The sequence below is a fragment of the Salvelinus namaycush genome, chromosome 31 (genome assembly GCF_016432855.1).
Source record: "Salvelinus namaycush isolate Seneca chromosome 31, SaNama_1.0, whole genome shotgun sequence".
NCBI lineage: Eukaryota > Metazoa > Chordata > Actinopteri > Salmoniformes > Salmonidae > Salvelinus > Salvelinus namaycush.
Window position 1 is genome coordinate 44,258,602 of NC_052337.1, and position 16,906 is coordinate 44,275,507.

A 16,906-nucleotide genomic window follows, 5' to 3' on the forward strand; every position below is an offset into this window, starting at 1 on the left:
TAAGGTATAAACAATTATCAGATTAAATGGTTATATAAAAAAAGACCAGAAGGAATGTATTATTGCATCGCTGCAAAGGGCACGCTACATGCTATCTTGCAATTGTGACAGTCACTGTATTAGTGAAGCTCTGACTGCCACCATATTTCTGCTCTGCGATTTAGCCGTATTAATTAGACCTTGTACTTAAATGTAAGAGGTCTAATTCAGTATTCCATGATTGCTGAGATCAAAAGGCCTGCAATTCCATTTAGTTCTAAACGAATACTGTTTAAACACTAAGCAACCCTTATTGTTTGAGTAGCTCATAGCTCCAGGACTGCCTATTCACCTCCAATACTAGTCAGCTACTCCTCCACACACTGTCCTCTCCTGCACTTCACTCACTTATCCTCCCCTCTTGTTTTCAGATTAAATTTGATTAAACAGATCTTTAAAAAAAGAAACAAGGTTTCCATTGAAATATTAAATTACAAATGAACAGGGAGATTAACAGAATGGGATCATTTCGCCCATGTGATGTCGTCATGGCGTAATTACACTCGGCTAAGATCAGCCAGACTCCTCTGCGTTGGTGTCTGTCGGTGTGTGTGTGTGTCCTCTGACTCCCAGACACCCTATCAAACCATGCTGCTTATCTGACAACCATGGTAGTGCTTCATTTGAGCTAAGGAGAAATACTCGTTTTCACACACCTCCTCTACATGCAGTATAGGTGCTCTGTTTGGTCGTCTACATATGATGATGATGACGAACACTTTCATAGTTTCTTCAGTTAACACTCTAAATTCTCTAGAGTCTAGATTCTAAATTGTAGTTTCCAGATTTTAGAGTCCAGATTCTAAAACCCAGATTCTAAATTCCATTCTAGAACCACTTCTAGTTTCCTGCTCTTCACAGGCGCTGTGTACAGTATGAGGGTCTGTGGGGCCGGCCCGGGTGGACTCTAATCTCTTCCACTGGGTTGTTCCCGTCTCTCCTTTGCCACAGGAACACTGTGTGCTGAGCACTGACTTTTGTTCTGTTCTGTTCTCCCCTTGCGGAGCTTCTGTAATCCCCTCCACCCAAAAAAGGAAATTCATGCCTCTAGCCTGCTACCCTCACATCAACATCTCGGAGCTATCAATGTGCTCAAGCTTTCTTCGCTAGTGTTACTATTCGATCTACTGTACCAGACAAAAGATTGGACACACCTACTCATTCCAGGGTTTTTCTTTCTTTTTTACTATTTTCTACATTGTAGAATAATAGTGAAGACATCAAAACTATGAAATAACACATATGGAATCCTGTAGTAACCAAAAAAGTGTTAAACAAATCAAAATATAGATTGAGAGTCTTAAAAGTAGCCACAAATGAACTTTTAACAAGGCACACCTGTTAATTGAAATGCATTCCAGGTGACTACCTCATGAAGCTGGTTGAGAGCATGCCAAGAGTGAGCAAAGCTGTCAAGGCAAAGGGTGGCTACTTTGAAGAATCTCAAATATAAAATACATATTTGTTTAACACTTCTTTTTTGGGGGATTAATACATGATTCCATATGTGTTATTTCATAGTTTTGATGTCTTCACTATTATTCTACAATGTGTTCTGGTATGCACGTACACAGGCACCAAAACACACACACGTAGAGGATATTGCTGTGAACCGTAGGCTGGTCTTTCTCTCTCCCTCTGTGTAAAGCGTCAGCCCTGGTGCTATAGAGGTAGGGTGTGTGTGGAACCATGGATAAGAATTCAGAACATGAACTTGAGTGTGCACGGAGCACATTGCAGGGAGAGGAGAGGAGAATGTGAAGGACACTAGACAGTAGAAATAGGAGACGTACGACTGTAGCTAGCACCTTCACAGTACAGCCAGTGGCTACTAAGCCGCTTCACCATGCTAATGTCTGTGAACCCGATTTATCTTGTCATCCATCAGCAAAATATTATGTCAAAATAATCAGTCAGCCTCCTCTGGTCAGATAGGACTCTACCACTGTCCCATTTCTCGGACGGGTGTGTTGGGAATATCAACGGTAAAATCCCACAAACTACTCAGCAGTTTATGAAAGATAAAGATGTGTCTAGTGTGCTTGTCACTTAAATTGTGTGACCATGCTTCAATGTAGTGATGCTGGGGAGGAGCTCTGTGACTTGTGACACTGCAGAGAGTACGTGCTGGATTGTGATGAAAGCGTTGCCTAAAGCGGGCCTTGGTGTGTGAGCTAGTCTCCAGCGTTCACTGTCCCTTTTTTGAAATAGTCAATCACCTTTCTTGTTTGACCTCTCCGGGACTGACCACCTCTACCGGTTTTATGTCGGACATTCTTTTGAAGTATAAGTAACTCTCTTAACCTTAGAAACCTTCAGGGCTCACTGACTTTGGAGTGATGAGTTAGTCACACACATATATATATATATGCCACCTTTTTTAGAGTTGTCTTTTTTTCCAGACGGGATGTTTTTGCAACATATACACAGTGTTTCATTTCCTCCTCTGTCTGTTCTTATGGAGATACAGAGTTGTTAAACCCTTTCTTAAGCCTGTTGCATTAGTCCCAGTCCAAGCTGCATATTATACTGATTTTTGTCTCTGAAGTTTTGTGCTTACGTGTGTGAAATTCCAATTTCTCTTGTCTGGCTGTCTTTAAAAAAAAAAAATGTTATTAATTTAAAAAATATATAATTTTGGCCTGTCCTTGCAGTTTCTCGACTCAGCTTGCTACATCTGAGTAACAGGTATAACTAAGTGAAACTACTACGTAGTTCTGTATGCCTTTTGAGGATAACTAGTTTTGAGTTTTACACATCTGGGATATCATACTTTATTACGAATTCATTAGGTGAAGTTTTTTGATATTTGATGTAATGTTGATGTTTATAATGATGGTGACAGTGTTAATCTGCTAAATTGTAATTATTCGATTTATTGCCTACCTCCTCATGCCTTTTGCACACATTGTATATAGATTCTCTTTTTTTCTACCATGTTATTGACTTGTTTATTGTTTACTCCACGTGTAACTCTGTGTTGTTGTCTGTTCACACTGCTATGCTTTATCTTGGCCAGGTCGCAGTTGCAAATGAGAACTTGTTCTCAACTAGCCTACCTGGTTAAATAAAGGTGAAATAAAAAAAATGATGATGATGATGATGTTCTCTCCCTAGTTACCCTGAGAACGGCGTGGTGGAGATGTGCGGCGGTAACGTGAGGCCGCGGGCTCGGACTCTGCTCCGGTGGGACCAGCTCAGTGTAGGCCTTGTTGTCATGGTGAACTACAACATTGAGATCCCAGAGGAGAGGGGGTTCTGGTTCGACGCTGAGATTACTGCGCTCAATGAGATCTCCAGAACCAACAAGGAGGTCCGCGTCAAGATCCTACTGGGGTAAGAGACTAGAGCTGTGGTGTATAAACCCAAGGCAAAAGAAGAGGTTCATTTTACCAGTGTTTCATATAATCATATGTAAGTCTATGGGTAAGGGCTGTGGGATACTTATTGGTTGTATTGTGAACCACGTAGGCCTGTAATGCAATGTAGATATTTCTGCTGACTGTTGTTGAAAGAGGACTGTTCTTTCTTTCTCCAACCCCCCCCCCCACCACCCCCACCCCACCCCCGCAGCGGGCCAGGGGACGTCATCCCAGACTGTAAGCTGTTGTTTCTGGATGAGATCTATCAGATTGAGAAGACTGGAGCACCCTCACTGTCTGCTGCAGATGGCCAGTTCAAACGTACGCTTCAATACTACAGTCTTCAGACCAGCCAGTCAGGGCTAGGATAGGGTTAAGGGGGTAATATTGAGAATTCACTCTGAGTTGTTTTCGTCAAGTAGCCTCAATGATAAAATGTCCCGTCGAAAATGGCCATTACAAAATGGCACAATTTGCAATTTCACATGGTTTATTGCCAGCAGTATGTGTGTTTTGGTTTGCGTGTGTGTGTGTGTGCATGGGTATTTGTTTTGTGTTTTTGTTTGCCTGTGTGTGCGGTAATTGTTTGCATATGTATTTGTCTGTCTCCGTTTGTGGGTGTGTGCACACTGGTGCGTGTGTATGTTTTCACGTGTCTGTGTGTGTGTGTGTGTACTCTACGCACGCTGGGATTGATCCAGGGAAGAGCGGGCCCGAGTGTAAGCACTGCAAGGCGGACCCCGACTCTGAGTGCAGGTTCTGCTCGTGCTGTGTGTGCGGAGGGAAGCAGGACGCCCACATGCAGCTGCTGTGTGACGAATGTAACATGGCCTTCCACATTTACTGCCTCAACCCACCGCTCTCCACTATACCAGACGACGAGGACTGGTGAGCTTCACTATGCACTCCCACCATTTGGGGGCGCTACACTCACTCACACATACTGTAGGCAGCATCCCAAATGGCACCCTATTCCCTATACAGTGCACTACTATGGGCCCTGGTCAAAAGTACAGTAGTGCTCTATGTAGGGAATAGGGTTGCATTTGGGATGTAGACAGAGACCGACCCATAGACCTGTGCACTAATGGCTGGTGGTGCATGTACAATATGTGGTCCATTGATTCTAATGATGAACAAACACGCATTGTGAGTGTTAGTCATTTTTGCATGTCAGTGATGACTGAGAAATGGCTTTAGCCTTATGAATCTGTATATATATGTATGTGTGTGTGTGTATATGTATATGTGTGTGTGTGTATATAAATATATATGTGTATGTATATATGTGTGTGTGTGTATATAAATATATGTGTGTGTGTATATATATATATATATATGTGTGTGTATGTACAGTGGGGAGAACAAGTATTTGATACACTGCCGATTTTGCAGGTTTTCCTACTTATAAAGCATGTAGAGGTCTGTAATTTTTATCATAGGTACACTTCAACTGTGAGAGACAGAATCTAAAACAAAAATCCAGAAAATCACATTGTATGATTTTTAAGTAATTAGTTAGCATTTTATTGCATGACATAAGTATTTGATACATCAGAAAAGCAGAACTTAATATTTGGTACAGAAACCTTTGTTTGCAATTACAGAGATCATACGTTTCCTGTAGTTCTTGACCAGGTTTGCACACACTGCAGCAGGGATTTTGGCCCACTCCTCCATACAGACCTTCTCCAGATCCTTCAGGTTTCGGGGCTGTCGCTGGGCAATACGGACTTTCAGCTCCCTCCACATATTTTCTATTGGGTTCAGGTCTGGAGACTGGCTAGGCCACTCCAGGACCTTGAGATGCTTCTTACGGAGCCACTCCTTATTTGCCCTGGCTGTGTGTTTCGGGTCGTTGTCATGCTGGAAGACCCAGCCACGACCCATCTTCAATGCTTTTACTGAGGGAAGGAGGTTGTTGGCCAAGATCTTGCGATACATGGCCCCATCCATCCTCCCCTCAATACGGTGCAGTCGTCCTGTCCCCTTTGCAGAAAAGCATCCCCAAAGAATGATGTTTCCACCTCCATGCTTCACGGTTGGGATGGTGTTCTTGGGGTTGTACTCATCCTTCTACTTCCTCCAAACACGGCGAGTGGAGTTTAGACCAAAAAGCTCTATTTTTGTCTCATCAGACCACATGACCTTCTCCCATTCCTCCTCTGGATCATCCAGATGGTCATTGGCAAACTTCAGACGGGCCTGGACATGCGCTGGCTTGAGCAGGGGGACCTTGCGTGCACTGCAGGATTTTAATCCATGACGGCGTAGTGTGTTACTAATGGTTTTCTTTGAGACTGTGGTCCCAGCTCTCTTCAGGTCATTGACCAGGTCCTGCCGTGTAGTTCTGGGCTGATCCCTCACCTTCCTCGTGATCATTGATGCCCCACAAGGTGAGATCTTGCATGGAGCCCCAGACCGAGGGTGATTGACCGTCATCTTGAACTTCTTCCATTTTCTAATAATTGCGCCAACAGTTGTTGCCTTCTCACCAAGCTGCTTGCCTATTGTCCTGTAGCCCATCCCAGCCTTGTGCAGGTCTACAATTGTATCCCTGATGTCCTTACACAGCTCACTAGTCTTGGCCATTGTGGAGAGGTTGGAGTCTGTTTGATTGAGTGTGTGGACAGGTGTCTTTTATACAGGTAACGAGTTCAAACAGGTGCAGTTAATACAGGTAATGAGTGGAGAACAGGAGGGCTTCTTAAAGAAAAACTAACAGATCTGTGAGAGCCGGAATTCTTACTGGTTGGTATGTGATCAAATACTTATGTCATGCAATAAAATGCAAATTAATTACTTAAAAATCATACAATGAGATTTTCTGGATTTTTGTTTTAGATTCCGTCTCTCACAGTTGAAGTGTACCTATGATAAAAATTACAGACCTCTACATGCTTTGTAAGTAGGAAAACCTGCAAAATCGGCAGTGTATCAAATACTTGTTCTCCCCACTGTATATATATGTGTGTGTGTGTATATATGTGTGTGTGTATATATGTGTATATATATATGTGTATGTGTATATATATATATATGTGTGTATGTGTATATGTGTGTATGTATGTTTTCTTTAGTGCCAGATTTTTATGGTGGGTATCAAAGGTTTCTAAGTTACAAGAGACAATGACACCAAAAGTATAGCACCAACAGTAGTTTATCTTCTGTCCATCAAACACAACACGCCCCCTATATTGACTCCCTATATTGATCATGCTCTGAGAGGGTGGTGCAGCTACTCCATTAAGTGACTGAGTTTTGGCTCTTGCCTGTTTTACTTGGCAGGTACTGTCCCACCTGTAAGAATGACACTAGCGAGGTTGTGAAGGCTGGTGAGAAGCTGAAGGCCAGTAAGAAGAAAGCAAAGATGCCATCAGCCCATACAGAGAGTCAGAGGGACTGGGGCAAGGTGAGACAGACCGGGTCTATAATATTAACTACTCTAACCCCTTAGCCCCAACAGAGAGTCAGAGGGAATGGGGAAAGGTGACAGGGGCTGTGTCTGAAATCTGGCTTGCCTACTACCTACTTAAACTGCATACTGTGTACTAATCAAAATACTATTTAGGAGTGACTGTTTAGTAAAAATGAATGCAGTAAGCAACAAAAATCAGCATACCAGGCTCATTCTACTCAGAATGGGTCATCTAATGTGCAATTGTGTTGATTCCTGCCGTTTGTTCATTTTGGTACAGCGTGTCCCCTCAGCTGATTATCAGCTGTTGTCAAACACACTTTGGTCTTGAAAGACTATTCTATTCCTCAGTAGTGTGCAGCAAATACAAGTAGATGAAAAGCTGGAATAGGTATGACATCCTGGCATTTTTAAAGCATACTACATTTTTTATTACATTTTTTGCAAACCCAAAAGGCCTACTATTTAGAAAGTAAGTGCGGGTATTCGGGGCACGGCCAGTGTCTACAAGACGAAGAACAGTTTCTAATAACAAGGGTTACACCAGGGGGTTGGGGTCAATTCCAATTTGACTCATTGTTTATTTTACTTTAGAAAGAGGCGATATCTTGGCCTGGACTGGAGCAAATATGTTAATGCCACAACTCACGTTATGTGACACTCAGCAGGAGGACCCCCTTGGTTTCTGGCAGCTGAATGAGTGAGCGAGACACTGTCATTGTCTAGCGCCTTGTGCTGCTAACAGAAGCCCAGGCTAGTTGAGTAAACTGAGCTTTCGGCCTGTTGAGTCACAATATTAGCAATACGAAGTAGATCTCTCCTTCACAGCTTTGTAGCAGAGTGACTGGGCAGATTGGATTATGCTGAGGCATAATCCAGATTGGATTATGCGGGGCATCGGTCTATGGCCCGTGAGGGAGGAGCGTCCTTCTCAAATCGAACAGTAATCTTCGCCACTCGGTCATGTTGTCAACAATGCAGCATGGCATTTTCATTAAATCTAAATCGGGTCCTTTTCCAACCATGCAGAGTTAAAGGTAAGATAAAAAAAAAATGCAATCCAAAATGTAAATAGTGACACAAGAACTAAATACACAGCAAATAATGAGTAAAAAAATAACATGGTTATATACAGGCAGTACCAGTACCGAGCCGATCTGCTGGGGTACGAGGTAATTGAGGTAGCTATGTACTACATATACAGTGCTTTCAGAAACGATTCATACCCCTTGACTAATAATTTGATGTGTTACAGCCTGAATTTAACATTTATTAAATATTGTTTTCCTCACCCCATTTACACACAATACCCCATAATGACAAAGTGAAAACATGTTTTTATAATTTTCCCAAAATGTATTGAAAATAAAATACAGAAATATCTCGTTCATACTCATTGATGTTTTGTGTTGGAATTGCTCCAAACATAACACTTTGTTTTCAGGATATATAGTCCATTTCTTTGCAGTTTCACTTGACGAGTTATTGCAAACAGGATGCTCTACCGGCTTCCTTTTCACTCTGTCATTTAGGTTAGTATTGTGGAGTAACTACAATGTTGTGGATCCATCCTCAGTTTTCTCCTATCACAGCCATTAAACTCTGTAACTGTTTTTAAAGTCACCATTGGACTCATGGTGAAATCCCTGAGCGGTTTCCTTCCTCTCTGGCAACTGAGTTAGGAAGGACGTCTGTATCTTTGTCGTGACTGGGTGTATTGATACACCATCCAAAGTGTAATTAATAACTTCACCATGCTCAAAGGGATATTTAATGTCTGTTTTTTTTTTTTTACCCGTTTTTTATGCGATGCATTGGAAAACTTCCCTGGTCTTTGTCGTTGAATCTGTGTTTGAAATTCACTGTTCGACTGAGGGACCTTACAATTATCTGTATGTGTGGGGTACAGAGATGAGGTAGTCATTAAAAAAATGTTTTACTTTATTATTGCAAACAGAGTAAGTCCATGCAACTTATGTGACCTGTTAAGCAAATTGTTTACTCCTGAACTTTAAGGTTTGCTATAACAAAGAGGTTGAATACTTTTTGAATCATGACATTTCAGCTTTTCATTTTTAATTAATTTGTAAAAATGTCTAAAAACATAATTCCACATTATGGGGTATTGTGTGTAGGCCAGTGAGACAAAATGCTTTCTGAAGTCACTGTAGGTAGGCGTAAAGTGACTAGGCAACAGGATAGATAATAGACAGTAGCAGCAGTGTATGTGGTGAGTGTCAAATTGTGTGTGTGTGGCATCAGTATGCATGTTTGTGTCTTTTGTGTGGGCGTATGTAGTGTGTGTGTGTGTTGCGTTGTCAATGTAAGCATGTATGAGTGTGTGGGTAGAGTCCATTGTGTGTGTGCAAGAGAGTTTGTGTAAAAAAGGGTCAATGCAGGAAGTCCGGGTAGCTATTTTATTAGCTATTTAGCAGTCTTGTTTAAAAGTCTTATGGCTTGGGGGTAGAAGCTGTTCAGGGTCCTCCTGTTGGTTCCAGACTATAAATGTTGGGCCTTCCTCTGACACCGCCTAGTATAGAGGTCCTGGAGGGCAGGGAGCTCGGCCCGAGCAATGTACTGGACCGTACGCACTACCCTCTGTAGCGCCTTGCTGTCGGATGCCAATCAGTTGTCATACTAAGTGGTGATGCAGCCAATCAAGATGCTCGGTGGTGCAGCTGTAGAACTTTTCAGCCTCCTGAGGGGGAAGAGGCATCGTCGTGCCTTTTGAAGCTCTCGGCCTGCTCCACTACAGCCCAGTCGATGTAAATGAGGGCGTGCTCGGCCCTCTGTTTCCTGTAGTCCACGGTCAGCTCTTATGTTTTACTGACGTTGAGGGAGAGGTTGTTGTCCTGGCACCACACTGCCAGGTCTCAGACCTCCCTATAGGCTGTGTCATCGTCGTCAGTGATTAGGCCTACCACCGTCGTGTTGTTTGCAAACTTCATGATGGTGTTGGAGTCGTGGGTGAACAGGGAGTACAGGATGGGACTAAGCACGCACCCCTGAGGGGCCTCTGTATTGTTGCATACCCTCACAACCTGGGTTACTCCTTAATTACTTCACTTTTGTTTAGAGCTGACTTCGCCCTGGGCTTTGAACGGGGCACCTGGCTCACGTTTGGGAAGCAGCCCGTGTCCAAAACAAATTCAATCAACTTTTACCCCACGCAAAACACGCCTGCACGGGCCATATTAATTGAATCCCCTCACTGAGTTCTCCTAAAGGAGTGCATTGGCAGGTAGCAGTAGTGACCAAATGGGAAGAAAACGGACTGAGACAGGGAGGGACTACCTGGACTTGTCCAATAAGAACCACTCAATTTCGTTTTCCATTGCAAAATGTTTTGCGACATTGTACCCTACAAATTAGGGTTGCAAAATTACAGGAACTTTCAATAATTTCCCTGTTTTTCCTGAAATCCTGGTTGGAGGATTCCTGCTTCTTTCCTCCTGATTCTAGGAATCCTCTAACTTGGATTTTGGGAAAATCAGGGAATTTATTGAAAGTTCCCTGAAATGTGCAACCCTAGCCCTACTGAACAAAAAAAAAAACTCTACTTTTTCTCTGTTTCCTTCCATTTGGTGCCCACTGAATATGGCCCAGGCCCACAGTGAGGCCTTTCTGCTCTGACTAAGCCGTGTGTAATTCTTTGTTGGCTCTCTCCTCTCAAGCTGTGAGGCGACGCTAACAATGCCATTTAAAATGACTCAGCAGAGTGAAGTTCTTTTCCTGGAACCCCATTGTTTCCCAGTATACAACATGGATACTTCCCAAATGACACCCTATTGCCTATTTAGTGCACTCATTTTAACAAGGGTCCATAGGGCTCTGGTCAAAAATAGTGCACTATAGGAAATAGGGTGCCATTTAGAACGCATCCTATGTTAATTGAAAACAGCCTATTCTGTACATTAACATCTATATACATGAGTGCTAGAGGTTTTGTTTTTTTCATTATTTGTCTTATCATTTGGGAATGTTATGAGATAAGAAAGACTGAAGAATGAATCAAATTGTCCGACGCTTTAATAAAAAAAACATTTCCAGCCCTGAAAATGGATTATTGTTATGTATACAAAGCCATTCAGGTCTGATTATGCTATTATGGTAACTAAAGCTTCTACTAGTAAGCCCTTTGTTTATGTAATGTGTGTGGTCCAGCGTGGGAATACATGCTAGCTAAAACATACATGAATAGTTCCTTTCCTTGAATGCCATGCTCCTGTTACAGGGTATGGCCTGTGTGGGGCGCACTAAGGAATGTACCATCGTCCCCTCCAACCACTACGGGCCCGTACCTGGTGTTCCCGTGGGAACAACATGGAAGTTCCGCGTTCAGGTGAGCCAATAGCAACACGATTTCGTACCAGGTAGGGTGATACATGTTACAGGTAGGGTGATACATGTTAGGTGATTCCTCACAGAGAACAGAGAAAATGTTTTCGAACAATATGTTACATTTTCAAATCATGGCGACGTTGAATCCGAGAAGTTTGTTACTTTAAGCGAACTTTATTGGCTTATAGTTATCAACTCTGATACTCTGACACGGATTTGTTTACATAGCCTGTATCGCACGTTCCTTCCCTCTTTCTCTATCCCTCCCATATCTCACATCACCCATCCTGACTCTCCCCCACTCTTGTTCATTCTCCCTATCTATATTCTCCTCCCTTCCTATGTTCCAAGGTGAGTGAAGCGGGAGTGCACAGGCCCCACGTGGGAGGTATCCATGGCCGCAGTAACGATGGCTCCTATTCGCTGGTGCTGGCCGGAGGCTTCGAGGATGAAGTGGTGGGTTTCTTTTGATTTATTTTTTTAATTTTAATTTCTGCGGTTGCTGTGTTTGAACTAAGCAATCTAGGAGCGTGGGAGTGGGCTCTCTCCCTCTGTTTTCCCTCTCTATTCTCACTTCCTCTGATGTCCCATGCTGTTTGTTCTTGCTCTGTCTCGTCTTTAGCATGGGAGGAGGGTAGGATGGAGGGAGGATGGTAGTCTGTCTACCCATCCATCTGGCCCTCACACAGATGTTGTCTGTCTCTCTTTCTCCCACCCTCGCTCTCCTTCTCACCCTTTATCATGTTTGACTTTCTTAAAGGATGTATGCAGTGTACAGCCTTTAAAGAATACAGCATAGCTCTGGAGAGTGCATTTAAACCACTATGATGAATGTTTAACTAGGATTCGTCTGGAGGATGGATTAGGATGGACTTTGAACGTATTTTCAATGGATTTTACAAAAGTGTTCATACCCATACATAGCCAGTTATAATTGTAATGGCTTAGCAGATAAGAAAAGACGATCAGTATTTACCTGGCTAAAAGAGAAGGAATGTAATATCTATTGTTTACAGGAAACTCATTCAACAATTTTAGATTTAAGTTCTGTGGAAGAAGGACTGGGGGGTGAAATATACTTTTACCACGGGCAAAGTAACTCAAATGGGTGATGATATTAATTAACAATAATTCTGATCTGAATGTGCAAATTGTTCAAACAGATCCGCAAGGTAGATGGATTCTTTTAAATATGTTATTGGACCATAAACAGATTTGGCTCATTAATCGATAGGTAAATTGAAAGGTAAATTACTTTCCAAGGTTTTCCTCTATGATTTTGCCTGTGCTTAGCTCCATCCTGTATCTTTTTATCCTGAAAAACTCTCTAGTCCTTGCTGATGACAAGCATACCCATAACATGATGCAGCCACCACCATGCTTGAAAATAAGGAGGCAGTTAGTCAGTGATGTTGTGTTGGATTTGCCCAAAACATGAGGCTTTGCATTTAGGCCAGTGTATTCCTTTGGGAGTTTTTGTTTTTCAGAATTACTTTAGTACCATACAAGGCGCCTGTTTTGGAATATTCTGTATATTTGTGTTCTTCTTTTCGCTTGGTCATTTTTGTAATTATTGTGGAGTCCCTACAATGTTGTTGATCTGTCCTCAGTTTTCTCCCATCACAGCCATTGAACTCCGTAGCTGTTTTAAAATCACCAACGGTCTCATGGGAACATCCCTGAGCAGTTTCATTCCTGTCTTAATTTTTTTTGTTGATTGAACCTTTATTTAACTAGGCAAGTCAGTTAAGAACAAATTCTTATTTACAACGACGGTCTACCCCGGCCAAACCCTAACGACGCTGGGCCAATTGTGTGCCACCCTATGGGACTCCCGATCATGGCCGGTTGTGATACAGCCTGGAATCAAACCAGGGTCTGTAGTGACGCCTCTAGCACTGAGATGCAGTGCCTTGGACCGCTGTGCCACTCTGCAGCTCAGTTTAGAAGGATGACTGTATTTTTCTTCCACTTTGACATTAGAGTATTTTGAGTAGATTGTTGATTGTTGACCACTTTGTAACACAATACAATATGAAGAAATCCAAGGGTTATGAATACTTTTGCAAGGCACTGTATGTTGATTTAGCTGTGAGTCTCAGGCTGAGATTTCATACTTGTTACTTAGTCAGCTAAAGAAAATGCAAGATTAGTCCAGCATGTGCAGGGGCTGTGTTTTTAGGACTGTGTTTATATATGTGTGTGTGTGTGTGTGTGTGTGTGGTGTGTTTACATGGGTGTGTGTGTCTCCGTTTAACCCTCTGACCTCCACTGTCAGGACAGGGGAGATGAGTTCACCTACACGGGCAGCGGGGGTCGCGACCTTTCAGGGAACAAACGCATTGGGGAGCATTCCTTTGACCAGACCCTAACCCACTATAACAGGTACAGTAAACAAACAAACAAACAAAAGAAGTACTACCTGTCCTGTTCCTCTCCCTGGTTTCAACCAAGACGGCAGGCGTGTACTTTAGTGTACTTTTTTTTTTACTCAAGTCAATGTAAAACTGTTGAAAGCCAGTGTTCATCAACCTGTCCTGGAGACGCAAAGGGTGCTGAATCAAATGTGTTAGTGCTGAACTAGAATGAAAGCTAGCTCCCTTCATCACATGACCCTTTTGACCCTTGCTCTCTCAGGGCCCTGGCGCTGAACTGTGACGCCCCCATCAACGACAAGGATGGGGCGGAGTCCAGGAACTGGCGTGAGGGGAAGCCGGTGAGGGTGGTGCGGAGCTCCAAGGGACGACGCATCAGCAAGTACGCCCCGGAGGAGGGAAACCGCTACGATGGCATCTACAAGGTACATTAGCTAGGGAACTAACTTCTATCATATGAAATTGCAATACATACAGTTGAAGTCGGAAGTGTACATACACTTAGGTTGGAGTCATTAAAACTCGTTTTTCAACCACTCCACAAATTTCTAGTTAACAAACTTTAGTTTTGGCAAGTCGGTTAGGACACCTACTTTGTGCATGACACAAGTCATTTTTCCAACAATTGTTTACAGACAGATTATTTCACTTGTAATTCACTGTATACCGATTCCAGTGGGTCAGAAGTTTGCATACACTAAGTTGACTGTGCCTTTAAACAGCTTGGAAAATTCCAGAAAATGACATCATGGCTTTAGAAGCTTCTGATAGGGTAATTGATATCATTTGAGTCAATTGGAAGTGTACCTCTGGATGTATTTCAAGGCCTACCTTCAAAATCAGTGCCTGTTTGCTTGACATCATGGGAAAATCAAAAGACATCAGCCAAGACCTCAGAAAAAAGATTGTAGACCTCCACAAGTCTGGTTCATCCTTGGGAGCAATTTCCAAATGCCTGAAGGTACCATGTTCATCTGTACAAACAATAGTACGCAAGTATAAACACCATGGGACCACGCAGCCGTCATACCGCTCGGGAAGGAGACGCATACTGTCTCCTAGAGATGAACGTACTTTGGTGCGAAAAGTGCAAATCAATCCCAGAACAATAGCAAAGGACCTTGTGAAGATGCTGGAGGAAACCGGTACAAAAGTGTCTATATCCACAATAAAACGAGTCCTATATCGACCTAACTTGAAAGGCCGCTCAGCAAGGAAGAAGCCACTGCTCCAAAACCGTCATTAAAAAAAGCCAGACTACGGTTTGCAACTGCACATGGGGACAAAGATCGTACTTTTTGGAGAAATGTCCTCTGGTCTGATGAAACAAAAATAGAACTGTTTGGCCATAATGACCATTGATATGTTTAGAGGAAAAAGGGGGGGGGGCTTTTAAGCCGAAGAACACCATCCCAACCGTGAAGCACGGGGGTGGCAGCATCATCATGTTGTGGGGGTGCTTTGCTGCAGGAGGGACTGGTGCACTTCACAAAATAGATGGCATCATGAGGGAGGAAAATTATGTGGATATATTGAAGCAACATCTCAAGACACCAGTCAGGAAGTTAAAGCTTAGTCGCAAATGGGTCTTCCAAATGGACAATGACCCCAAGCATACTTCCAAAGTTGTGGAAAAATGTCTTAAGGACAACAAAGTCAAGGTATTGGAGTGGCCATCACAAAGCCCTGACCTCAATCCTATAGAAATTTGTGGGCAGAACTGAAAAAGTGTGTGCAAGCAAGGAGGCCTACAAACCTGACTCCGTTACACCAGCTCTATCAGGAGGAATGGGCCAAAATTCACCCAACTTATTGTGGGAAGCTTGTGGAAGGCTACGCGAAACGTTTGACCCAAGTTAAACAATTTAAAGGCAATGCTACCAAATACTAATTGAGTGTATGTAAACTTCTGACCCACTGGGAATGTGATGAAAGAAATATTTATTTTATTTTTATTTAACCTTTATTTAACCAGGAAGGGCTCATTGAGATTTAAATTATCTTTTTAAAAAGCGTCCTGGCCAAGATAGGCAGCACCAAGTCATTACAAAAATTACACACAAAAAAAGACAAACAACATGAAAAACTACAAGTAATCTAGTAAAAACCATAGAATTCACAAGAGTATAACAAAATCAAAAACAGCAAATTAAAAACATTGACAGGTCAGGGAAACGGTCTCAAGATCATTCATCGGTGATTTAAAAATACCAATCGGGACAAGTTCTTCCAGTTTAAAAGTATTTTGTAAGGCGTTCCAAGACGATGGCGCAGAGTACATAAAAGCCCTTTTACCAAATTCAGTTCGGACATTTGGAATAGTTAGCAGGATAAAGTCCAGCGAACGAAGAGAGTACCCACCACATTTCTGAACAATAAAAATGCCCAAATAAAAAGGTAGGAAACCCAAAATGGCTTTGTAAATAAAAGTATACCAGTGACTGAGCCTATGAGTGACTAGAGAAGGCCAGCCAACCCTGGTATACAAAGTGCAGTGGTGCGTAAGGGTTTTGCAGTTTAAAATAAATCTCAAAATGCCATGGTAAAGGGTGTCAATTGATCTCAAACACTGAGCGGAAGCATTCATATATAAAATATCCTCATAGTCTAGTAAAGGCATAAATGTAGCTGATACCAGCCTCCTTCTGGCTTCAAAAGATAAACAGGCCTTATTCCTAAAATAAAATACCAATTTCAGCTTAAATTTTTTTTGTAAGTTGTTGAATATGCAATTTAAAAGAGGCCGTCATCAATTAAAATCCCAAGATATTTATATGAGGTTACAACCTCAATCTCCTTGCCCTGACAGATAGTAATAGGTGAAAGGTTTAGAGGTCTATTTCTTGCTTTAGAAAACACCATTAGTTTAGTTTTGTCAGTATTGAGGATAAGCTTCAATTGACACAAGGTATGTTGAACAGTATTAAAAGCAGTTTGCAAGTTCTGGAAAGCTTTTGTAAGAGACGAGGAACAACAGTAAATAACAGTATCATCAGCATAAAAATGAAGTTGTGCATTTTGGACATTTTTGTCTAAATCATTTATATAAATGGTGAATAAGAGAGGACCAAGTACAGAGCCTTGGGGCACACCATTAAAGACAGACAATTTAACAGACATAAGCCCATCAAATTGAGTGCACTGAGTTCTATCAGACAGATAGTTAGCAAACCATGCAACTGCATGCTCTGAAAGACCTACACTCGACAATCTCTGCCTTAGTATAGCATGATCAACTGTATCAAAAGCCTTAGAGAGATCAATAAAAAGTGAGACACAGTGCTGTTTTTTGTCAAGGGCTTCAGTGATATCATTTAAAACCTTCATGGCTGCTGTAATTGTGCTATGCTTCTTCCTGAAGCCCGATTGGT

General features: G+C 42.2%; 1 protein-coding gene across 2 annotated transcripts in view; it reads left to right on the forward strand.

The window, feature by feature from the left end:
• The window catches only part of LOC120025907 (E3 ubiquitin-protein ligase UHRF1-like), a 41,090-nt gene that overhangs the window by 15,760 nt on the left and 8,424 nt on the right, over positions 1-16,906 (forward strand). For both annotated transcript variants that reach the window (XM_038970625.1, XM_038970623.1), the window contains exons 4-11: positions 3,157-3,375; positions 3,613-3,722; positions 4,103-4,289; positions 6,690-6,813; positions 11,054-11,161; positions 11,512-11,616; positions 13,439-13,545; positions 13,798-13,960. In XM_038970625.1, coding sequence (XP_038826553.1) covers positions 3,157-3,375; positions 3,613-3,722; positions 4,103-4,289; positions 6,690-6,813; positions 11,054-11,161; positions 11,512-11,616; positions 13,439-13,545; positions 13,798-13,960 — 1,123 coding nt within the window. The remainder of the gene's footprint in view (positions 1-3,156; positions 3,376-3,612; positions 3,723-4,102; positions 4,290-6,689; positions 6,814-11,053; positions 11,162-11,511; positions 11,617-13,438; positions 13,546-13,797; positions 13,961-16,906) is intronic.